This window comes from Triturus cristatus, chromosome 3_1 (assembly GCF_964204655.1).
Source record: "Triturus cristatus chromosome 3_1, aTriCri1.1, whole genome shotgun sequence".
In the NCBI taxonomy this organism is placed as follows: Eukaryota; Metazoa; Chordata; class Amphibia; order Caudata; family Salamandridae; genus Triturus; species Triturus cristatus.
In genome coordinates, this window is record NC_140583.1 from 300659735 (window position 1) to 300685101 (window position 25367).

Sequence of the window (25367 nt, forward strand, 5' to 3'; positions counted from 1 at the left end):
CTGCAATTGTCTACAACTTTCTGGACAAAAATATAGCACTATTAAGAGCAGGTGTTTGGAAAATTTCCAGGCTTTGGTGTACTAAAGGGCCACTGAACTGCCACCAAAACAAAACTGAATATTGAAAAATCGAGAGCATTATATACCCAAGATGTTTAAGACCTGCTATGTGTAGTGTTTTTCGAAGTAGAAATGATGGATCCCTTTTGGCTCCTGATAGACTCCGTGGAACTGTGGTGTAAGTGTTATCGTGGAATGCAGCAAAGACCGGTTTAGAGTATTGAGTTTGCCGTTACACGCAGACATATAGATGTGTAATATTGAGCTCCGTGTGGCTTAGTCATTGGCGGGTACCCAGACTAGGAAGGACGCTACACCATGTTAAAAGAAAAGACTATGGGGCACATACATTAAGGTAGGATTTTGCGAGTCCTCAATTGCGATTATTAAGGAATCGCAATTAAGGACTCACAAAAGCCTCTGCATGTAGGAATCACTCTAAAAATAGCGATTCCTAAACAATCCTTAACTGCGACTCGCAATTTGCGAGTCCTAATTAAGGAATGGCTCCCCATTCATTCCTATGGGCCTACAGGCACCCGCAAATTGCGCATGCAATTTCAAGGGTGCAAGGGTGTCAAAAGGACACCCTGTTGCACCCCTGAACTTGTGATGTGCACCCATGTTGCGCACACACATGCCCCAAGTGCATGCGGGTGCTCAACATGAAACTTTGAAAAATGCACTTTAGTGCATTTTTAAAAGTTTTTGCAAATTACCGACCAGTTTAATTGCTTGGTAATTTGCGGCCCCAAATAGCAAAATTGCTATTTAAAAGTGGTTCTTGCATTGCATTTAAGGAATCGCAAATTGCGATTCCTTAAATGCAATCACAATTTAAGAAATCGTAATAAATTGTAATTTATTGAATTGCGAGTGCCTTTCACCTTGATGCATCGCAAAAGCCCTTTTTGCGTGCGCAAACGGCCGATTTTTGCAAATCGCACCGCTTGCGCGTACAAAAAAGGTTGATGCATGTGCCTGCATATTTCCACAATTACTGTAGCATACAAAAATAAAGCACTATCCAGCATCTTGAGTGGTGGCTGATGTTTGCTTTCAAATTGAGAAATATAGTCAATATTACATTTCCTTGCTTAATTGGGATTTCTCACAACATATTCCTACTGTAAATACATGGCCAGGTCTTGCCATATCAGTACCAGAAGTAGAAAAGGGCGGGCTAGGTGTAGGAGCTGGTGTAGGAGCTGCTTCCTCCTACACCTGGAGCTTGAGGTCCATAAACCCTATGAAATCTGAGATCCAAGGAAAACTGACTAATTAGGATTTCTCTCCCAGTATTTTCCCACCGTTAAAAATGAATTATTACCGAAGAAACGTGCCACTAGTTCTAGACACAGCGCTCCGTTGCGGTCTACATAGGAACACGCGGTGCAAGTATGATTCACATATCTGCATACTGGGGTAAAAAGTGTCTTCAGAGTATATTTTCACAAAGACCCTGCTTGAAGGCTGGTCTGTGGTTAGTCTCATCTACCTTCCCTTTCCGGGTCAAAGTCGGCGTAGGAACACCCCTGCACTAAGTACATAAGGATAACTGGCTGTAGCAGAGGATGAGACCCCCTGTGCAGTTAAAAAGCCACAGACAAACTGATGCACCTCATACACTTTTAAGATGCGGTTATAAAGCCAGCTGTAATTTCACTTTTCCCTTGTTATACTTAGCTGTTTTTGAAACAAAGACTGGTAAAGGAGGACTCCATTTGCAATATATTTGTTTATCTCTATGGAAAGGCATGTCCATTGAATTGTACGCTCTTCTGCTCTGTGAGATGCCTCGCACTGTAGTGCTCACCTAAGGATGCCTTGCACTGTACTGCTCACCTTAGAGATGCAGTGCACTGTGATGCTCACCTTAGGATGCTTTTCACTGTACTGCTAACCTTAGGAGGCCTTCAACTGTATTGCTCACCTTAGGATACATTGCACTGTACCTCTCACCTTAGGATGCCTTGCACTGTACTGCTCACCTTAGGATGCCCTGCACTGTACTGCTCACCTTAGAATACATTGCACTGTACTGCTCGCCTTTGGATGCCTTGCCCTGTACTGATCACTTTAGGATGCCTTGCACTGTACTGCTCACCTGAGGATGCCTTGCACCACACTGGTCACCTTAGGATGCCTTGCACTGACCTGCTTACCTTAGGATGCCTTGCACCGTACTGCCCACTTTAGGATTCCTTGCACTGTACTGCTCACCTTAGGATGCCTTGCACTGTACTGCTCACCTTAGGATGATGTGCACTGTACTGCTCACCTTAGGATGCCTTGCACCGTACTGCCCACCTTAGGATAACTTCCCTGTCCTGCTCACCTTAGGTTGCCTTGCACTGTACTGCTCACCTTAGGATGGCTTGCACTGTACTACTCACCCTAAGATGCCTTGCACTGTACTGCTCACCTTAGGATGCCATGCACTGTGCTGCTCAACTAAGGATGCATTGCAGTGTACTGCTCACCTTAGGATGCCTTGCACTGTACTGATCACCTTGGGATGCCTGGCACTGTACTGCTCACCTTAGGATGCTTTTTACTGTACTACTCACCTTAGGAGGCCTTCAACTGCAATGCTCACCTTAGGATACATTGCACTGTACCTCTCACCTTAGGATGCCTTGCACTGTACTGCTCACCTTAGGATGCCTTGCACTGTATTGCTCACCTTACGATGCCTTGCACTGTGCTGCTCACCTTAGGATGCCTTAAACTGTGCTGCTCACATTAGGATGCCTTGCACTGTGCTGCTCACCTTAGGATGCTTTTTACTGTACTACTCACCTTAGGAGGCCTTCAACTGCAATGCTCACCTTAGGATACATTGCACTGTACCTCTCACCTTAGGATGCCTTGCACTGTACTGCTCACCTTAGGATGCCTTGCACTGTATTGCTCACCTTACGATGCCTTGCACTGTGCTGCTCACCTTAGGATGCCTTAAACTGCGCTGCTCACATTAGGATGCCTTGCACTGTGCTGCTCACCTTAGGATGCTTTTTACTGTACTACTCACCTTAGGAGGCCTTCAACTGCAATGCTCACCTTAGGATACATTGCCCTGTACCTCTCACCTTAGGATGCCTTGCACTGTACTGCTCACCTTAGGATGCCTTGCACTGTACTGCTCACCTTAGGATGCCTTGCACTGTACTGCTCACCTTACGATGCCTTGCACTGTATTGCTCACCTTACGATGCCTTGCACTGTGCTGCTCACCTTAGGATGCCTTAAACTGTGCTGCTCACATTAGGATGCCTTGCACTGTGCTGCTCACCTTAGGATGCGTTTTACTGTACTACTCACCTTAGGAGGCCTTCAACTGCAATGCTCACCTTAGGATACATTGCACTGTACCTCTCACCTTAGGATGCCTTGCACTGTACTGCTCACCTTAGGATGCCTTGCACTGTATTGCTCACCTTACGATGCCTTGCACTGTGCTGCTCACCTTAGGATGCCTTAAACTGTGCTGCTCACCTTAGGATGCCTTTTACTGTACTACTCACCTTAGGAGGCCTTCAACTGCAATGCTTACCTTAGGATACATTGCACTGTACCTCTCACCTTAGGATGCCTTGCACTGTACTGCTCACCTTAGGATGCCTTGCACTGTATTGCTCACCTTACGATGCCTTGCACTGTGCTGCTCACCTTAGGATGCCTTAAACTGTGCTGCTCACCTTAGGATGCCTTTTACTGTACTACTCACCTTAGGAGGCCTTCAACTGCAATGCTTACCTTAGGATACATTGCACTGTACCTCTCACCTTAGGATGCCTTGCACTGTACTGCTCACCTTCGGATGTCTTGCACTGTATTGCTCACCTTAGGATGCCTTGCACTGTCCTGCTCACCTTAGGGATTCTCATAAGGGTGTCCCTGTCTCCTGTTACAGAGAATGCAGCAACCACAGAGGAAGAGCCCGATCCAGACCAAGAGGTGGAGATGGACTGCACCTCAGAGCTGAGGCCTTCTGAATATCAGCTCCTCAAGGTCTTCATCGTCCTGTGAGTCTGCGCGCCTCCTTCACTGCATTGCGTTGTCTGTCAGTAGTATGACCACCGCTGATGTCTGCTTCCATCCATACATCATATTATGCTCTTTATTGCTTTATCCCTCGTATTTATGAGGGGGACCTGGATGCGCCAGAATACCTGGGGCAATGGAACTGATCTGACATGTTAAGTGATCCCCACTGATGCATCTCAGGGTCGACCTCTTGTGTCACTCTCAGCCCCTCAACAGCCTTGCTTTTGCTGACAAGAGGGTAGTGGAAGGGGAAGGAGTGGTAACTACTCAAAGTGCAACACTGTTTACTTTCTGTTTTCTGTTCTTGCTGCTGCCTCCTCCATGACCCTTCAGGCCGGAGTAACACAGCACACACGCACCAGCAGGGGTGTAGCTTGGTCAATAATATTAGGGGTGGGAGGCGATTGAAATATCCCGACAAGCAACAGAGTATTCCCAACTACAAAAGACGTGGTGAACTGGGGCATGATTTGGGGTGGGTGGAGTTAGTGCAATTAGTTTGGAGTTCCGCAAAGTTAGGAATATTCTTGCTGGCTTTAATACAAAACAACACCTTCTACAGGCAACACTACTTAGCACAACTCTAAGCAAGAGCGTGCTACAAGGACCTGAAACCAGTTGAAGAATAAACAAATGCTAGAAAACACAATAAGCCTAGCGCATGATACGGTGGTGTGTTTACAAAGAGGCACAATGCGATGCCGCATTTATGAGGCATACACTAGTATGTATGCACATCTGGCTGGCTTTATGTAACTCCAGTCATATGTTGTTTGCTCGGCCTGGGCCACTCAATTGTGCCTTTTCTCTTTTCAATTGGGTTCTTTAAAGGGGGTCCTACTTTACCTACTGTTGAATGCAAAGCCAAATAACTGTTCAAGGGAGGAAGGAGATCCAGATGTGTACTGAATCAAACCTAAAGGAATGCAGCAAGTACAAACCACACCTTTTCAATGATGTCCTCACTCTACTTCCACCATCTGCTGTAGTGAAGCTGGGCGTCGACAGAGGCATCCAGTCATATAGTCACCATAGCTGTATTTGAAGCCAGGAAGTCAATTGTTCTCTTCACTAAAACGCAAGCTGTTTATGGGCGGTTCTAGTGTGATGGTAGGCCAGCCAGTCAGCAAAGGGCCAAGGAGAATAGTGGATGATGGTGTGAAATGGTGGATGATGTGTCCACTCCAGTCCCATTCTCTGACACAGCAGTGGGGAGTAGGTAGGACAAGAAGAGGACAAGGAGGTCAGACTTAGCACTAGTCCTGGTTTAGCAGGAGTAGCCCTGGTTGATGGTGGCAGCAAGAACACTCTTTGTTCAGCCAAATCCAGCAGCAGACCAGACCTGGAGAAGGGGGCACAACAGTAAGCAACAGTAGCATACTGGTGATGCAGAAAGGGCATTGGGCTAAATGAGGAATAACAGTTAAGCTTAGTGAAAATTGTGACATAGCAGGAAATGTTGTTGTATATATAGCATCATGTAACAGCATAAAACACATACAACTCCAGGGATAACTTAGGAAAAACGAACAGTACCACAATTTATTGAAACAGCAATCCTGACCCCTGTAGAAGAATTGTAGATTAATTCGTCCCTACCCAATTTTCAGATTTGGTGATAAAAGGTTCCGTTTTCAGCACAATTTCTAAAAAGCTGCAAGTGATACCTCAGAAATGCAGTGTTCATTGGCCTTTCATTACCTTATCGTCTAACTACATTTATGAGTTGCTTCCTTTCATGCACCTTCCAAGCAGATTCTCAATCATATGTTGTAACCGAGAATCTTCTTGAAAGGGGCAGAGGAGCAAAAAATACACAATCTTGCAATCTCAGGAAGTGCAATTCCTAGAGCGCCATTAAAGGCTTCAACAACAGACCTTTGACATTGATCTCACATATTAGCGGTTCAGACATCATTAGTGTATTCATTTTGCCACCAAATTTCAGCTTTCAGTTTATGAAAACTCACATATTTTCCTATCAAATACAATCTTTTCATTTGTTAAAACAAACTCAGATGCCCTACACAATAGTTTCTCATTTTCATGAAAAATCAGTTTTCTATCTTTTGTAAATGACATGTTTGGTGGCACATCATCATCATCATGATTTCCATAGTCCGTGGTCTGAGGGTCCTCCCCACCCGGCTGTAGTCTTTCCATGTTTTTGTGACTTGGACATGGGTTTATAAATTGTCAGGGTCTCATATCGGAGGTTTAGAATCGGTACATAAAAGGAAGGCAACCTCTGTAGGTAGCATGGATCCTTTCATGGAAAGCCTTTTGCATGGTACATAGTCCTTTTCATTTCTTCCTGTTTGTTAAACTTGTGAGGGGGTTGCCTGTGGTCTATGGGCTCTTGGTCACTCTCCAACCATGCTTTTGTTCCCAATGAGAGAGTTTAGGAGTACCTCTAGCCTAAAGTTTGCATGAGATGAAGATATCTTTAAATAAAACTAGTGTCATCATTTTCCTTCTCATTTATTTACAAACACAGACCAAAAGAGAGTAACAGCACTAACATTTTGGAAAACAGTTATTCATGTTTCTCTAGTCTTGTTGAGGAATCCACATCTTGCTGCCACTGTAATCCGTGTTTTTTAGTTGCAGAGTACCCAGGTGTGTTGGATACATTTCTGACACAGATGGTCCTGTGCCAAGAGCTGTCATCTAGACCTTTGTGTGATTGTCTCTTTTTTTCTTCCCAGCGTTTGCATCCTGGTCGTCTCCTCTTTCTATCTGGCATTTCGGATATTAAATCTTGAACAGCAGCTTTACTCTCTAAACCAGGGATACCACTCGAGGCAGCACAACAGGTAATACGAGAAACACGGTGATCGTCATCCTCTGTGCTGTCATCCTTTTTCCTATCCCCCATCATCTTCAGTCCCACTATTGCATATGGACTCGCTTTCTCTGCCCTCCTCTTTCTTATTTATTTATTTCTTCCTCTATCTCCTATCCAAGTCTTCTCCATCCCCATCTCTGCCTCGCTCCGTTTTGTGTCTGTATCATCACCTCCTTTTTATATCCTTTCTCCTCCTCTGAACCTGTCCTTCACAGTTCCCAGTCTATCTTTATCTATCATTTTCTGACTTCTTCCTCTCTGTTTGTTCCCTCTGTCCCTGTCCTCATTAATATTTTACTATCAACCATTCATTGTCTCTTTTCTGCCCTTTTTCTCCTCGTATATCCTTCTGCCCACATTCATCCTGTATTTCTTATCCCCCCTGTCCTCCACTCCAACTGTCACTATTCTCCAGTTAATCTTTTGTTTACTCTCTATCACATCTCCCTCTCGCTTCTCTCTCTCAATTGCTCTCTGTCTCCTTTGCTCCTTTTTTCTTCCTTTGTCCCTGTTCTCGTTTAACCTTCAACTTTATCGATATTCATAAGTTCCCCCACTTCGGACTTCCAGAAATATGGCTCAGAGACAGCTCCAACCCCTACAAAACAAGCTGCTGACTCAGAACTAATGGTTACATTTACAAATAGTGTGCCATCTTTTCCAAGGACGTATAAAACACCAAACCAAAATCAACCACCCGCTCTTCTTTTAATTATTTTTTTTATCCACTTCCCAATCAATGCCCGTGAGTTAATGGCTCTATCTATCATCCACAGGATGCAAAAAAACAATGCCTCATGCTTCCTAAAATTCCTCGAGCTAGCACAACATCCGAACCACTGCCAAAAGAATCACCACCACCCCAGGAGACAAAGCGCCTTATTCACAAAGGTAACTTACACATTTAAGTAATTTACTTTTTTTTAGTAAGTTTACTAATTTTTGGCTATTTACAAAATAAGAGTGTAAATTATACTTTTGGAGTGAATTTACACTCGGATTTTGTGAATAGCCAAAATTAGTAAATGTACTCAAAAATGTAAATTACTCAAAAGTGTATAGCCCCAAGGACTGTCAATTTGGAGTAAATTTACACTTGTATTTTGAGCCTAAAAGTAGTAGACTTACTCGAAAATGTAACTTACACAAGTCACATTTATGAATCAGGCAGTCAGTGTCTGAACTTGTAGACAGCCCATCACTATGGAACTTTAAACACCTCGTGGGCACTCTTCGGATCCCAAGTATGCACAATTTACGTTGGCACAGTGGATAACCAAATTGGATCCCAATAACACTCTTCGTGAACGGAGGGGCGGCACAGCCTTTTTTATCGTGCCACCAAAGCTTGGAATGTACTCCCTCACGAATTTCGTCATATTCCCTTGAGACCACATTTTGTATGCCACAAAAAAAAAAATCTTTTTCTATGGGGCATTAGGGGTCTGGTTACTGGGTGCATACCATGTGTTCCATCCTCTAGCGCCTGGACACTCTCTGGAGTTGCTCTGCGCTCTATAAATTCCCCCTATTCATTCATTCAGTTCTTAATGACCTACTACCAACCATCACAGAGGACTTCTTCTATAAAGCAATTTCCAAAACAGTTTCCTTCTAGAAAAAACAATGGCACACCTTGAGGATGTACTCAACTACAGGCCAAACTCAAATATTCAGTTCTGTTTCAGTGGGATCTTGGAACAAGATTAACCCAACAGCTTCAAGAGGCTGTGTGGCCAACTAAACTACTGTAGACTTGGGGTCAGATGGAGAACAGGAGCCCAATAGGTCCTTACGGGAATTTAAAAAAGCACTCAAAAAGTAAGGACCTTGCAAATAAATTCCATTTGTAACCATTCTAAACATAAAGCACACCTTGTAACGGCTTTAATTTTTCCACTTATTGACTATTGACTATTGCAGCTCTGCATGCAACTTCCTAATTCATATCCTGAATTTCTAGCGGTTTCAAAACAAGGCAATCAAATTGTGTTTCAGTCACAAGAATCAGTACGATGCGATCCCCCGAGGCTCCTTCCTCTATCTCCTACTTATACTCCCAATCCTTCTACCTCTCACTTGATCTCTTGCTCCATTCTCTCTCTTGACTACCTTCTCTTTATTTCTCTATAATCTCATGCATTCTGTCCTCCACTCACCTCTGCCTCCACTCCTGGAGTAGCCAACCATCCCATTTTTGCAGTTGGTCTGATCCTATTAGATGTTTTTTAAAGCATTCACAATATGCGCCTATTCCTAAACTCTACCCGCCCCTAACTCCCAATACTTTCATATATCGGGAAAAGGGCAGATGTAGATTGTAAGACATTTTCTTCTGAGCAGTAGGTGGGCAGTAGGTGGATACTGGGCAGCATTCTTGATGAAAACTTGGTCATTAATGGTCATAAGCACTGAATAGTCCCGTCCATTGTTTTGGGATCCCCGCACGTAGGGATCCCAAAACACTGTCAAATTATTCATATATGTATATCTAACTTTGTACAACAGCACACTATTTATATGTCTACAGACCAAACAAAGGCTACAAAAGCAAAATTTCATTTCATTTTCATTAAAAAAGAAGCCAATTATGAAAATGTATTCACTGATAGAGAAGTTACCATAGAAACTCTTTTACAAAACCTTTTCAAAAGGAAACGGAATATATGACAATGTTAGCCAGTAGGCTGCAAAGCTCAGGAGAGAAGAACTGGCACTGTTTAGAACTTCACAATACGCCGTGCATCCCATCATACCCTACAGGTGACAGTTAGGTCAGTTCATTTTTCCGGGTCCTTGAAACAGGATCCAGAGGCACTGAGCTCTGTCTTTTTGGCTTTAAATCCTTAGAAAGCCCTTTCCAAACCTTTCTTTCTTGTATTTACTCATCCTCTTAAAAGGCTAATAGTATAATTAAACCCTTTGCTGACAGAAAAGAAAACATTTTCTTGTTAAAATGCCTTCACTATTAGTGAGTGCAGTTCTTTTGGGAAACAGAAGGCCTAGATAGATCCACACTCAGTTTGCATTGTTTGCCTTCCTGAAGACCATCATCCAGAGACTTGTACACACTGTGTCAACATGAAGGCTTTGGGAAGTTAAACCTTCTTCCGGAGCATCCTTCCTCCTCTCACTCCAAGGACACTTACAGAGAGAGATCCAGGGAGAAACACCACCAGGGGAAGAGGCAACGCTCCCATTAGACATTGAGAAGCATGACATAGAGAACGGAAAAACTACTGGTTCGTTCGCTACCAACAGGAACATCGTGGAAGGTGCTGTCGAGACTGACTCCACTGGACGTCAAACCATTCTCGATGTTCGCCGTCAAAGCACCCATCGTCGTCAAAGCCACCAGTGATGCCAAAAGCCCATCAAAGTTTGCTGTTGAAGTACACCTGGATGTGTCCTACAGTGTTCTTCGTTGAAGCACATCTCAATGTCAAAGCACAACTCAACATCAACATCAACATCACCATGTCAAACAGATCCTGGGACTTATTTTACGTTGAGATCTAGGTCACAATCTACTTTGAACATGTCACCAAGATGGCTTCAAAGTTTACAAGAGAAAAGTGTGTCACACACATCAGATTCAGATTTTTCTTGCACCTATCCTACATCTTAGGTGACACTGGAGATCCAGCTTTCAAGGACTCTATCACTTAGTATACCAACATCTGCTCGTTGTTCTTCAGGCACACTACCTATTACAAAGCCTTAAGCTCCTTCTACTACTCCAGATGGACCTCTGGGAAGTCCACAACAATCTACGCCTCCAACTAGATCTTCGCAAAGATCTAGAATTCAAAGAAGGTGCCAACACTCCAGATCTCGATCTAACTCTGGGAGAACTTCCAAACCTAGAAAAATTAAATATCACCATGCCTACTCCAGCTACATCAGCCTCTGTTAGTTTTGAAACTACATCCTAGAGTGCCAGCAAGATCTCTTCTTCCTCTAGTCCCTGGCCTACTTGAGCCTACAATGCAGCTATTTATCATGCCTGCTCAAGAAAAATAAACCACCTGACCAGGATCCTCTGTTCCTAAAATCAGACCCTCCTCCAGATTCGGTAATTGTAGCCGCAGCGAAGAAGTCTCCTACTGTTGCTCCTTCCTCTTCGGACTGTATGAAGAGAGTAAGCAGATAGATTTGCTTGAGAAGAAGCTGTGTAGATCATCTGTATCTACAATGAAGGCTTCCAGTGCTACCACCATTTTGGGGAGATATGATAGGTCTCTTTGGGATTTTCTCCAAAGATTTACTGAAAAACTCTCAAAAGAGGACAAAGAAGATTTCCAAGAAATCCTTAATGAGGACAGCCTAGTCTCTTGTAAAATAATAAGTGCAGCAGGTGACACATCAGACGTAGTTGCCTATGGCTACTGCCACGGAATTTGTGCAAAGAGAAGTTTTTGTCTCACATTGACTGGAATCAAACCAGAAGCACAACATCACATTCTCAGTTTGCCATTTTCAGGAAACACTCTATTTGGATCTCATGCAGATGACGAAAAGTCTTGCATGAAAACTGAAATGGGCACTTTGAAGGCTGTAGGTTTGGGGGAAAGAAAGAGTATCGAAGGAGGTTTCGGCCCTATGAAAGGAGATAGCATCACCCGCAACAGAGTCAGTCTTACCACCCTGATACGCCCTCCAGAGGAAAAGGAAGCCAACAACAACAATCAGCCAGTGCAGGAAAGGCTCCTACCAAACGACTACCAGACAATCACTTTTCTCTGTTAGTCACTCCAGTGGGGAGAAGTATTGTTAAACATTTGGAAGAGTGGAATTTCATAACTGCAGACAAATGAGTCTTCAATATTGTTTAGAATGGATATTCTCTTAATTTCTAGTCCCCTCATCGTACTATTCCACCAGCCAAAATATTGGTTTATCAGCAAAATCTGATGGAGAAGGAAGTGTTTGGATGAACCTCAGGAAATCTACAACTTGTTGGGTCTAGAGATGGGCCCTTCAGTGGGAGGGCAGTTGGCTGGAGCTTCTACATTAATCGCTGTGGGGGCTATTAACCCTGTTGGCATTGATGGAACCTGGGGCGGTTGGCCCTGTCTGGCACTTGAGGAACCCTTTGTGTTGTCTTGTGCCAAGTGAAGAGCAGACTGAGTAGGACCCTTAGAGGCATGTAGTATGTGGTCAATTGCTAAGATTGCTGGCTTCTAGGCCTCCTTGGGGTTGTGAAGGATGTCGCCCAGGTTTGCAGGAAGTGTCTCCAGTTTGCCTAGGATCAGGGAGCATGCACAGGGACCTTTCGGCCCCTTGGCTTCAGCCATTTTTTGAGCTTTGGTTATGAGACAGTTGAGACTGGCTATCCTTGTGTCAGTCCCAAAGGTGAAGACTTCCAATGTGTTCAGTCGCTTGATCTGGGTGTCTATTTTCGTGGACTGGTAGTTAAGGGCTTCTACTGTTATTTGCAGTGTTCTTAGCAAGGTTCCCCAGGCATCTTCTGAGTTGTTTTGCTTTACAGTGGAGCCTGCGTGATCAGGTACGCGGGTTCTAATTGGGTGGAGTTTGAGCAGTTCGACTGATCGTTGTCATAAATAGCTATCATGGCTTTCCATCCAGTGAAGGTGAGTGAAAACGGGTTTTGTTATGGTTTAGCCTCTTAAGTAACCAGGTTTTCACAAAGGTTCTTTATAACATCTTACATGAAAGGCAGCTTTCTTAGTCGCTATCACCTCTGCATGCACAGATACTGAAATTCAGGCTTTATGCGCTACTGAACCATACAGAGTATTCCACAGAAATAGAGTGGTAATACGAACATGCCCCAGTTTTCTTCCTAAGGTTGTGTCAGATTTTCACATTTACCAAGCCATCTCTTCGCCTACATTCTTTCCTTATCTGTCAACTTCAGTAGAGAGATCTCTACATTCTCTAGATGTAGATAAAGTTCTGAAATTCTATTTAGACAAAGCTAAAGATAAAAGAGAATCAGTGTGTCTTTTCATACACTACGGTCCAGTAGGAACAGGCTTACCTTCAACAAAGCAGTCCATGTCTACATAGATAGCTTTCTGCATACTACTTTTATATCACCATGGTTTCTCGTCCTTTTATTTATTGGATGGGCTTGCTATTCAGTTCAGTGCTCATGTTTATTGAAGAGGTTCCCCAGGAGGAGAAGGAAAAGTTACTCTCCTGTAATCCTAGTTCTCTTTTACAGGACTCCTAATCAAAGTCATTAGCAACACTCCCACCTCCCCGGAGAAGACGTACTACAGATGTCTGCAATTTTCACCCAGGATTTTCTGATCTTCATAAAAATGGCCTGATCTTACGGTCACCTGTGGGGCATGATGGAATAAAGGGTGCATTGTGATGTTCTTAAACGCACAGTGCCAGTTCTTCTCTCCTGTCTTTTGCTTTGTAGCCTATGCCCTTCACTTTTCGTTAAAAAAAAGAAAAAGGTTTGTGAAAGATTATGGGCACTTCTTTATCAGTGACTACATTTTATGTAATTTACAAGCATATATGCAGTGCACTCCTGGATGACCACCTTTGGGATGGACTATTCAGTGCTTAAGGTTATGATGAGGATTCCCCTGGAAGAGAACTATGATTTCTGATGGATACATCTGCCGGTGGATTCCTCACCTTGTGAATATCCCCTGCGCCAGCATTCCACTGAACTTTTCTTTCCCAGCACTCCACGTCGACGTGGGCGACGTCATAATGCATCGGCTCCGCTCGCGACTCCGTATGACGTCACCAGAGCCATAAGAAGCCCACGTCGGCGTGATGACGTCAGTTCCCTTTTTTCCGCGGCGTCGACGCGCAACGTTTTTTTTCCAGTGCTCTCTGGCTACTTTGTAGTTTGACCGTGTTACTGTTGAAAAATTGATATGTCTTCGACGAGGAAGTCGGTCTTTAAGCCCTGTAGGGAGTGTGGAGGTCTGATGTCTATGACTGATCCGCATCAGGACTGCTTGTGGTGCCTTTCTTCGGACCACGATATGGAAGACTGTGCCTGCTGTAGGAGAATGAATCCTAAAGCACTGAAGGAGAGGAAGACTAAACTCTTTATGAAGAAGATCGGTGAGTAGAAGAGAGGAAGAAAGAAGGAGAAGTCGAGGCGGGAGTCGTCGACTTCGAGGTCGTCGAAGTCGAAGAAGCATCATAAAAAGAGAAAGCATTCTTCTCGACGTCGGTCCTCGAAGAGCAGGAAATCGAGGTCGACTTTGTCCCGTCGGCGCCGAGGCAAGGACTTGTCTCCTTCTCCTTCGAGGTCTCCGAGAGGGTCTCCTTCGCCGAAGCGGGCTCCAGTGCATTCTTCGGCGCAGTCACCAGCTCCGTCGAAGGCGCCGACTCCGGTACAAGTGGAGTCGGAGGTCTCTATGGATGAGCAAGAACAGGAAGAGCCTGCTCCGGTGCCTGATGAATCTGCGGCTCCGGTGGAAAACACTGCGGAGCCGACGCAGGAGACTCCACAAAGGGATACAGGGTCTGTTCCTTATCCGCAATTCCCGGCTCCAGGTACCGATTCATCAAATTTTCTGAATGCCATGTATGGTATATTTAATAGGGCAGCCTTCCCATCCGGAGCACCAACTGGTCCCGTGGGTCCAATGGCATATACGCTAGGGGTGCCGCAGCAGTATGCTCAGGCCCCCTTTTTGCCCTTTTATGCCGATGGCGCCTTCGTGGCAGTTTCCGGCGCCGATTGGGGATCCGTCGAGGCTGCGGATGGATCTTCCTGGTTCGGAGCCTTCTTCGGCGCCGTTGCTGATGCCATCGGCGCCGCGTCCGGCGCCGCCGACTCCTGTGGCTCCGCCGACTCCGGTACCTCTGGCTCCACCGACGCCGCGTACGACGTCGACGACGCCGGCTCCCCGGATTCGATGAAGGAGGGAGGCCCAGAGGGTATTGGAGGAAGGAAGGTATAGAGCACAGGTGGAAGAAGGTGAAGTCGACTCTGCTTCGGATGAGTTTGAGGGGATAGAAGAAGCAAGTGGTTTGGATACCACCCCAGAGTGGGAGCATACTTCTGCAAGATCTTCTTCTCCACATGAATTGGCACCCTACCATGTGGTGATTAAGAAAGTCGCAGAATTGTTAGATCTGCAGCTGCCCTCTGTGGAGTACAAGTCTAACTTGCTTACGGAGGTGTTGCACTCTCCGACATCAACTTCGGAGCCTTTGTTGCCTTTCAATAAGGCCATCTTGGAACCGGTGTTGGAGGTGTGGAGGAAACCTCTTTCTTCTCCGGCGGTTTCCAGACAGGTGGCAAGAAGGTACAGGGTTGCTCCTGGGGATCCTGATTTTTTGTCTACACATCCATCTCCGGAGAGCCTGGTTGTGCAGGCTTCTTGTTCGAAACATGCTTCGGGTGCATTCCCTCAGTCTCCAGCAGATAGGGAGTCCAAGAAAGTTGATCAGGCGGCTAAAAAGTCCTTCTCTTCAGGAAGTATGGCACTGAAGTCATCTAATGCCACATGTCTGCTGGGGCGTTATGTACATGCTTTGATGGACTCTATTAAATCTTTAGCCCCTAAATTGCCTGAGGGTGATAAGTCGTCCTTCTTGGAGGTAGTTGCGGACACTCAGGCAGCTGCCAGGCAGGTGATCCAGTCAGGGCTGGATACGGCGAACTCAGTGGCAAGAATTATGGGGTCATCTATAGCCGCGAGGAGACAGGCGTGGCTCCGTTCCTCTGGATTCTCGGCGGATGTTCAGGCCACATTGGTGGATCTGCCATTTGATGGACAGAAACTGTTTGGGGAGAAGGCAGACTCTGCCGTTCAACGATTTAAGGACAGCAGATTGACGGCAAAGTCCTTGGGTCTGCAGGCACCTTCTAGGGGTTCAGCTTTTCGGAAGTTTAGGGGTTTCGGAAGATCATCCTTTCGCTCCTTCCGACAGCCTCAGCAGCAGCAATAACAGAATCCCCTCTATAGGTCCTATAGAGGGAAGCAGAGGGGTCGGAGAGGTTCTGGTCGCAACCCCTCTTCTTCGTCCTCCTCCTCTGCTCCCAATGAGGCTTCAGGGAAGCAGCCCTAGATCCCCCATCCCGGATCATGTAAGTCCAGTGGGGGGTCGGGTGTCCTAGTTTCTACGGGGTTGGAAATCTATTACAACAGACCTTTGGGTTTTGAACCTCGTAGAGACTGGGTACGCCCTTCCCTTTCGGGAGTTTCCTCCCCCTTACCCTCCTTGCCAAGGTTATTGCTCGGAAGATCATCTGCTTCTCCTGCAGAAAGAGGTTCTAGCCTTGCTTCAGAAGGGTGCAATAGAGGTGGTTCCGGAGCAGGAAAGGGGTCAGGGGTGCTACTCCCGGTATTTTCTGATTCCCAAAAAGGACGGCAGGTTGCGTCCGATTCTGGACCTCAGAATCTTGAACTTTTACCTGAAACAGGAGAAATTCAAGATGCTGACCCTTGCGCAGGTTCTTCAAGCGTTGCAGCAAGGAGACTGGATGGTGTCGCTCGACTTGCAGGATGCATACTTTCATGTCCCAATCCTGAAGTCGCACAGGAAGTATCTCCGTTTTACGGTTGGGTCGCAACATTACCAGTTTGCGGTCCTTCCGTTTGGTCTTACTACCGCACCTCGAGTCTTCACAAAGGTGATGGCAGTGGTGGCTGCTCATCTCAGGAGGTCGGGGATTCCGGTTTTTCCCTACCTGGACGACTGGCTTCTGAAGGCAGAGTCCCCAGAGATGGTGCAACATCATCTGCAGGTAACATCTCAGCTGTTATTCGACTTGGGTTACTCGATCAATGTGCCCAAATCTCACCTGGTGCCCTCTCAACGCAGCCTGTTCATAGGGGCGGTACTGGACACTACTGTGTGTCGGGCATTCCCTCCTCCTCAAAGGATTCTCGACATTCAGGAAATGGTCCCTTTATTCCACAATGGAGCGGTTGTTCAGGTTCTGAAGGTCCTTCGCCTGCTCGGTCTTTTCGCCTCCTGCATTCTGTTGGTCAACCATGCACGCTGGCACATGAGGGCGCTCCAGTGGTGCCTCCGCAGGCAGTGGTATCAGCACAATGGAGATCTCAGGGAGTCGATCAGGATCTCCGGAGAAGCTGCAGCGGATCTATCTTGGTGGAGCGTGGAGGGCAATCTGTCCCAAGGAAAGCCCTTTCATCTGACTCCATCGGTGGCCACAGTGATTACGGATGCATCCACTCTAGGGTGGGGTGCTCATCTGGGGGATCTGGAGATCAAGGGTCTTTGGTCTCCAGAGGAGAGGTTGCTTCACATCAACCTTCTGGAATTACGGGCGATTCGTTTGGCAATCAAGGCCTTCCTCCCTTCCCTTCGCGGTCAGTCTGTTCAAGTCCTGACGGACAACACTACCGCGATGTGGTATGTCAACAAGCGGGGAGGAGTGGGGTCGCGTTGTCTCTGCAGAGAGGCTCTGCGTCTCTGGTCCTGGGCTCAGGACCATCAGATTTGTCTGGTGGCAAATCATCTGGCCGGGGTGCTGAACATGCATGCGGACAGTCTCAGTCGGCAGTTCTCCGCCGACCACGAGTGGAGGCTCCATCCGGAGGTAGTTCGTCACGTCTTTCGGGCGTGGGGGACCCCTCGGGTGGACCTGTGTGCCACCCGCAAGAACGCGCACTGCCCGTCGTTTTGCAGTCTCCAGTTTCCGATGCAGGGGGCGTTGGGGGACACGTTTCAGTTGAGTTGGGGCTCACGACTCCTTTACGTGTTTCCTCCCATACCCTTGATTCCTCGGGTTCTGAGGAAGATTCGCCAAGACCGGGCCCAAGTCATTTTGGTCGCCCTGGACTGGCCAAGAAGGGTGTGGTATACAGATCTTCTCCACCTCTCCTCGTGCCCTCCGCTCCGTCTCCCTCTGAGGGCAGACCTCCTCTCGCAGTCGGAGGGGCAGGTTCTACACCCCCACCTCCAGAGCTTACACCTTCATGCCTGGAGATTGAACGGGGCAACCTGAGTTCTTTCTCTCTCCCACGTGATGTGGTGGACATTATTTTATCGGCCAGGCGGCACTCCACCAAGTCCGTTTACTCCTACAGGTGGTCCAAGTTTGTTAAATGGTGTGGGGAGAGATCCATTGACCCTTTAAAAGCACATCTTTCTGAGGTGCTCCAGTTTGCCCTTTCCTTGGCTCAGCAGGGCTGTGGCCACGGTCAAGGGCTATCTTTCGGCCTTATCGGCTTTTCTATGTCTACCTGACCAACCGTCATTATTTAAATCTCCGGTTGTACTGAGGTTTATCAAGGGCCTTACGAACATGTTTCCTCCCACTCCTTTTGTAATGCCTCAGTGGGACCTTAATCTTGTTTTAACCTTTCTAATGGGGTCCCCTTTTGAGCCTCTACATAGCTGTCCTTTGAGGCTGTTGTCCTTTAAGGTGGTCTTTCTTGTAGCCATAACCTCGGCAAGGAGGGTGAGTGAGCTCCAAGGTCTTAGTTCTAAACCCCCTTTTCTTACATTACATGCTGAAAGGATGGTACTCAGGACCAGGGCTGGTTTCCTGCCAAAAGTTGTTACTCCGTTCCATTTGGGGCAGTCTGTTACTCTCCCTGTTTTTTATCCTCCTCCACATCCTTCCAAAGAGGAGGAAAGACTCCATCGCCTGGACCCGAAGAGGGCTGTGAGTTTCTATCTGGACAGAACTAAAGACTTTCGTCTGGATGATCAACTCTTCATTGGCTACGTTGGTCATTCCAAGGGTAAAGCGGTGCACAAGCGCACGCTATCGAGGTGGATCATCCTTACCATCAAGATCTGCTATGCCCTGGCTGGTAAGACTCCTCCTGAGGGCATTGGAGCTCATTCGACTAGGGCTAAGTCATCTACATCTGCTTTGGCCCGGGGTGTTCCTGTGGCAGATATTTGTAAGGCTGCGACTTGGGCCTCCCTCCATACTTTCGCAAAGCATTATTGCTTGGACTCAGAGATGAGGAGGGAGGGCCACTTCGCGCGCTCTGTGTTGCACGACTTTCTGGTATAGGAAGGTGGACACCCTCCTCCGGGAGTGGGGACTGCTGTGGGAATCTATTCACAAGGTGAGGAATCCACCGGCAGATGTATCCATCAGAAGAACAAGTTACTTACCTTCGGTAACGCTTTTTCTGGTGGATACAGTATCTGCCTGTGGATTCCTCACTGGCCCACCCACCTCCCTGTTGTCCACCTTTGTATACCACGAAATAGGTCTTGTTTGAAATGTTTGTATACTTTCTTGTACTTTTGTAGGAAATGCTTGTTTATTTAGCATTCCTTTTCTTTGTATGCTATGTATATGTGTTGGTATACTGTATACTGTGTATACTTGGAGTTGTCGTTGGTGCGCCTGTTCGCCTCGAAGGCTCGAAAAAAAGGGTGGAACTGACGTCATCACGCCGACGTGGGCTTCTTATGGCTCCGGTGACGTCGTACGGAGTCGCGAGCAAAGCCGATGCATTATGACGTCGCCCACATCGACGTGGAGTGCTGGGAAAGAAAAGTTCTGTGGAATGCTGGCGCAGGGGATATTCACAAGGTGAGGAATCCACAGGCAGATACTGTATCCACCAGAAAAAGCGTTACCGAAGGTAAGTAACTTGTTCTACAGGTGAATACCTTTTCCTCACTTTTTGTGTTTCAGGTCTTAACACTATTTTATTCCATTTCGATAACAGAGTTATTCATTTTGTGAATGTGTCAGTCCAAAGATGTAAACAGTAAGCAGTCAAGGCTTGTTTCAGGAAGTGGTAAAAGAGTTGGAACTCAAATACAGTGTGACATAGTAATCACACTCGATAAACGTCTTCTGATTTGTCCGCGAGTCCAAAAAATGTTTCCACGAAAGCAAAGTGACCACACATGCAAAGCATCTTGTGAAGTGACAACAGAAGCTTGGCCACCCTACCTGCTCTCTGTCCTCTCTTATTTTGGCAGCTCCTCTTTATACTTGTGTGTTTTTTCTTTTTAGGTGACACATGAAGAATCCCAGTGCCTCAGTGGGATTTCATAGAAGCATCATTAGTTCCGGGTCACGACACAGAAGGACCTTGGGCACAGATGACTGTTCATATTTATTTGAACTGTTCTGTTTTTTCTTCGGGCAGTCTTTTATGGATAGGTTATTTATTTAGGAGTTTTACTTATAAGAATCAGACGTTAAAGGACGAGTCTCCATCCTTCAAGATCTTTTCACTCAAGGCTTTAATGTGTGAAGACGTCATACCTCAAAACATGACCCAGAGAAAACAGTTAATGAGGAGGGTCCAACAGCAAAGTATGGTAATGTCTTAGGGCCACACAGACTTGATCCAGACGCATCATTTGCCCCACAGTAGAAGAGGGAGCTACATCTGTGGTCAGGAATGAAGGGGTCAATATATGTCATGGCTCCAATTCATAATATACCAGGGCAGCAAAATAAGTAGTGATGTGATTGTGACAGGGGCCCCACGGTGCAGGATGTTACGGTCTCAGGACCCCACAGTATATGATATGATTGTCTTGGGCCCCATGGCGCAAGTTGTTAATGTCTCAGGGTCCCCACCACAGGATGTACATGGCTCAGGGTCTCATATCACTGGATGTTAATATCGGAGGGGCCCATAGAAGATGGTACGATTGTCTAAAGGCCCTAAGGTGCTGGATGTTACCTCTGAGCCTCACAGAACATGTGATTGTCTTGGGACACCAAACTATTGTCTCAGGCTTCCACAGTTCATGATGTGAATTGCTATTGGCCCCACACAACAGGATATAAATGTCTCGGAGCCTCATTTCACTGGATATTAATGTCTAAGGGGCCCTTAGTACATGATAGGAAAGTCTCAGGGCCCCTGACCACAGACTGTTACTGACTCATGGCCACGCGGTACATGGTATGATTGTCTCTGCACACAACGGTGCAGGATGTTAATGTCTCAGGGCGCCACTGCTCAGGATGGTAATGATTCAGGGGCCCACAGCACAGGTTGTTAATGTCTCTCCATAGTATATTATGTGAATGTCTCAGAGACCCATGGTACACCACGTGAATGCCTCAAACCCCCACCCCCGTACTTGATGTGAATGTCTCAGGGCCCCACAGCACAGGTTGTTAATGTCTCTCCATAGTATATTAGGTGAATGTCTCAGGGCCCACAGCACAGGTTGTTAATGTCTCTCCATAGTATATTAGGTGAATGTCTCAGGGCCCACAGCACAGGTTGTTAATGTCTTTCCATAGTATATTAGGCGAATGTCTCAGGGCCCACAGCACAGGTTGTTAATGTCTCTCCATAGTACATGATGTGAATTTCTCAGAGCCACATGGTACATGAAGAGAATGCCTCAAAACACCCCATGCTTGATGTGAATGTCTCAGGGCCCCACAGGACAGGTTGTTGATGTCTGAGACCATGGCTGTACATGAAGTGAATGCCTCAAGAACCCACAGTACTTGATATGAATGTCTGAGGAATATACACTGAGGTAACATTTCAAGGCCCAAGGCAAAAGTTCCGAAAGCAACTTACAATGGCTTCGCGAAGGATAATAAAGGCTCATCTCAGGAACCCACAGCACATGATACTAATGTTTCATGGTTTACAACAAAGAGGATTTAATCCCTCAGTGCCCCATGGAGAATTTAATTTTCCTTTGCCTACAGCACAGGATGTTTAGAGTCTCCGGGTGGAGATCAAAAGGGGTTCTGTATTGAGGCCATACAGTACAAGCCATTTCAAACCTCAATCTGCAACCCATGGCATGTTTAATGTGTTGGGTCCTCAGCAGTGGACATTTAAATTTTCAGGACCCCGAAGCACATTTAATGTCTCTGCATTCCTCGACAGGTGGCTCTCCCACCATAAATCTCCACAGCACAGGAACTTTCATGCCTTATGGCTCACCAGCATATGATCTTGGTGCATCTCCTGGTCCTAGAGTATGGGAGTGTTTCTTGTCTCACAGCTCAACAGCCACCTGATGCCTCATGGGTCTACAGTATATGATTTTCACTGCCTGATATCCCAATAGCACTTAACACTTAGTCATTGATTACGAGTATGGCGGAGCAGCAGCCCCAGGTTGACCCCCCCCCCACTCTCATTTACTACCTGCCCATAGCAGGTTATAAAAGAGAGTAATATTCCTTGCAGAAAAAGGAATACCATGCAGAATTTCACCTGAAAAAAAACAGGTCTGTATGGGCATTCCCTGTTCCGTTGGGGTTAACAGGTAATGGGTGTATTTAGGCAAGGAGATACTGTCCAGAATCGTAAGTTCCAGTCACTGGATATCCTCACTTCTAAATTTGCCCTAATCACGGCCTTGCTGACTCCATAGTGCATAATGTTTAATTTGTCTCATGAACCCCTTGCATTGGAAATCCAATATTGTCTTATAGCCCAACGGGCCATTTACCAAGGCAGTGGGACTTTAATGCTGGTATAGCCCAGCTACGGTGGGCTATAACGCTATTAGAACATTCCAACACTAGAGGGAAGACCACGTGAATGCCTCACCGCCCCACCCCCCATACATGATGTGAATGTCTCGGGGCCCCACAGCACAGGTTGTTAATGTCTCTCCATAGTACATTATGTGAACAACAAATGTGGCAACAAATAAAACAAAGGCCTCATGGAGCCGGTTTACAGCAGCAGCAGTTTATCAACAAATATTGGAATATTGATCCTCCGGGCGTCTACCAGCCATTAGAAGCCCGGAGCAATCCATTGTCTTCCTAACATTCCAACGTTCTAATATCTGTCAATAGCCTCCTAAAGTATGTATGCATGTTATGTATCTGACAAATCTGCCTCTGCCAGCTGAAAAGGATGATGGTCTAACAGAGGAAGGCGGCAGCTGCTTCACATCCTTCCTGACCCACTGACATGAACAAGCGGCACAAGGGGCTTCAGCATAAAGTTTATTTGACACGGATGCGGACTACACACAGCTGTCAAATCAAACGGTACAGGGTATTATTGTTAGTGGACCTAGAAGTCATTCATTTAAGAAGGTAGCACTTTACAAAAACCCAAAACTGCACTTCAGTGTCTTAGAATATACTTTCCAAATGTTCTTTCCTCCTTTGGAACATGAGAATAGAACACGCAGCAACAGGAGGCAAATGTGGGGTTGGAAGTGTTAGGTTTACAGAATAATGTTGAAAAGTCAGGAATCCGTTTTCTTCTTAAAATGCTGCTCTTGACGCAGTTGACGTTTGAGGACAGGTGCCTCAGTTTATTCTGCACAGTCCCCATTTCTATAGCAGGCACCACTGTTTTCTTGCATGGTGGACAAAGAAGGGCATGCACTTCTGTTTTCCGTCTGTGGTTGACATCTTGAAGGCAGGCACCTCCTGCACAGTCCACTTCAGGGACAGACACCACACTGTACTTTCTATAGTGGTTTTTATATTTAAGTAGAGTGCCACAGTTACCTCTTTGTGGTGGTCATTTAGAGAGCACAACTGTTTATTCAGAGTAGTGGCCCTTTTGAGATCTGTCACCCGTGTTTTATTGGCAGTGGGAGCATTTTAGGTCCAGCTACTCATATTTTCTTCAGGTATATAGTCAAGTGCCTGTTCTTTTTAACGGAAAATTCAGTCAAACTTCATATTACCACTAATATTATTCTGTTACAAGCGTGTGCATATATTTCTTTTTTAAAACCCTTCATTTGTACTCTGTTTCTCAGATACATTTTATTTGTAATGTGTATACTGTGGTTGAGTGACCTGGTTGGAATTGTCCACCCCTTGTCCCAACGCCCCAAAACGAAGAGTATTAACGGCCCTGGGCTCCATAGCAGCAGTGGGTAATAACTCAGGACTCTAGTGTGCCACGACTCATGGTTTGGAATGTTACCAGTGTGAACATAAAGGGCACGCTCCTAAGCCTGTGATGGGCCTGGCCCTCCTAAAGACATAGAACGCTGCCTGCTCAGCATATGGGTGCCCTGAAGTATTGAATGTTACAATTGCTTAAGAACAGGCTGTGCTGCTTGCTAAGCTTATGAAGGTCCAACAGCATGCATGTAACGTCACACTCACATAAGAAGTGCTGCATGAAGACCTGCGGCATGCAATGCTACACCGCCTTAAGGTTCTAACATGCTGCATGGTAAACCTATGAAGGCCCTACAGCATGCATGTAACGTCGCACTCACATAAGAAGTGCTGCATGAAGACCTGCGGCATGGAATGCTACACCGCCTTAAGGTTCTAACATGCTGCATGGTAAACCTATGAAGGCCCTACAGCATGCATGTAATGTCGCACTCACATAAGAAGTGCTGCATGAAGACCTGCGGCATGAAATGCTACACCGCCTTAAGGTTCTAACATGCTGCATGGTAAACCTATGAAGGCTCTACAGCATGCATGTAACGTCACACTCACATAAGAAGTGCTGCCGGAAGACCTGCGGCATGGAATGCTACACCGCCTTAAGGTTCTAACATGCTGCATGGTAAACCTATGAAGGCCCTACAGCATGCATGTAACGTCACACTCACATAAGAAGTGCTGCATGAAGACCTGCGGCATGGAAAGCTACACCACCTCAAGGTTCTAACATGCTACATGGTAAACCAATGAAGGCCCTACAGCATGCATGTAATGTCACACTCACATAAGTGATGCATGAAACCTGCGGCATGGAATACTACACCGCCTCAAGGTTCTAACATGCTGCATGGTAAACCTATGAAGGCCCTACAGCATGCATGTAACGTCGCACTCACATAAGAAGTGCTGCATGAAGACCTGCGGCATGGAATGCTACACCGCCTTAAGGTTCTAACATGCTGCATGGTAAACCTATGAAGGCCCTACAGCATGCATGTAACGTCGCACTCACATAAGAAGTGCTGCATGAAGACCGAAGCATTGAATTTTACACCGCCTTAAGGTTCTAACACGCTCCATGCTTAGCCTAAGAAGACCCTGCACTATGAAACAGTGTGCTCACTTTAGGGACATGAAGCATTGCAGGGTGCGTCTACTGAGGCCCAGCAGCACGCAAGGAAGGTCATACCTGTTTAGGGACATGAAGTGCTGCATTGGTTTTTAGGGATGGAATGTTAGTGGCTCACTAGTCCGTAAAACAAGACTCTGGGGGCACTGCAGCAGCCTTTTACAGCACAGTATACTATGAAATAAGGAATGCTTATAAGGCGGGTTGCCACCGCCCCAAAGTGGTACTACAGAGTATGTCAATTTAAAGTCTCATTGTCTGTATGGAATATTATTTCAAACTTTTATCAGTGTGTGTAGAGGTGTGGCTGTGAAATGAGAAAATGAGGTATGATGTTCCCTCGTTATATTAGAAAGTGATGTCTTTATACCACAAAAAACGTCAGGCTCAGGGAAATAAATGCAGCTTTTGTTAATTAAGTGCTGGAAACTTGATTTGAAAGAGGCGTGACTACCAGGCTAAAAATGTGCTCTTTTTAATAAAGTATGAGTTATACCCCA

At 46.1% G+C, this 25367-nt stretch overlaps 1 protein-coding gene across 3 annotated transcripts in view; it reads left to right on the forward strand.

Annotated features, from left to right (window-relative positions):
* GRAMD2A (GRAM domain containing 2A) overlaps window positions 1–25367 on the forward strand; it is a 503088-nt gene extending 477721 nt beyond the window's left edge. For all 3 annotated transcript variants that reach the window (XM_085643959.1, XM_085643957.1, XM_085643958.1), the window contains 3 exons: window positions 3977–4088; window positions 6819–6926; window positions 19875–25367. In XM_085643959.1, the coding sequence (XP_085500085.1) occupies window positions 3977–4088; window positions 6819–6926; window positions 19875–19878 (224 nt within the window). In that variant the 3' untranslated portion in view covers window positions 19879–25367. The remainder of the gene's footprint in view (window positions 1–3976; window positions 4089–6818; window positions 6927–19874) is intronic.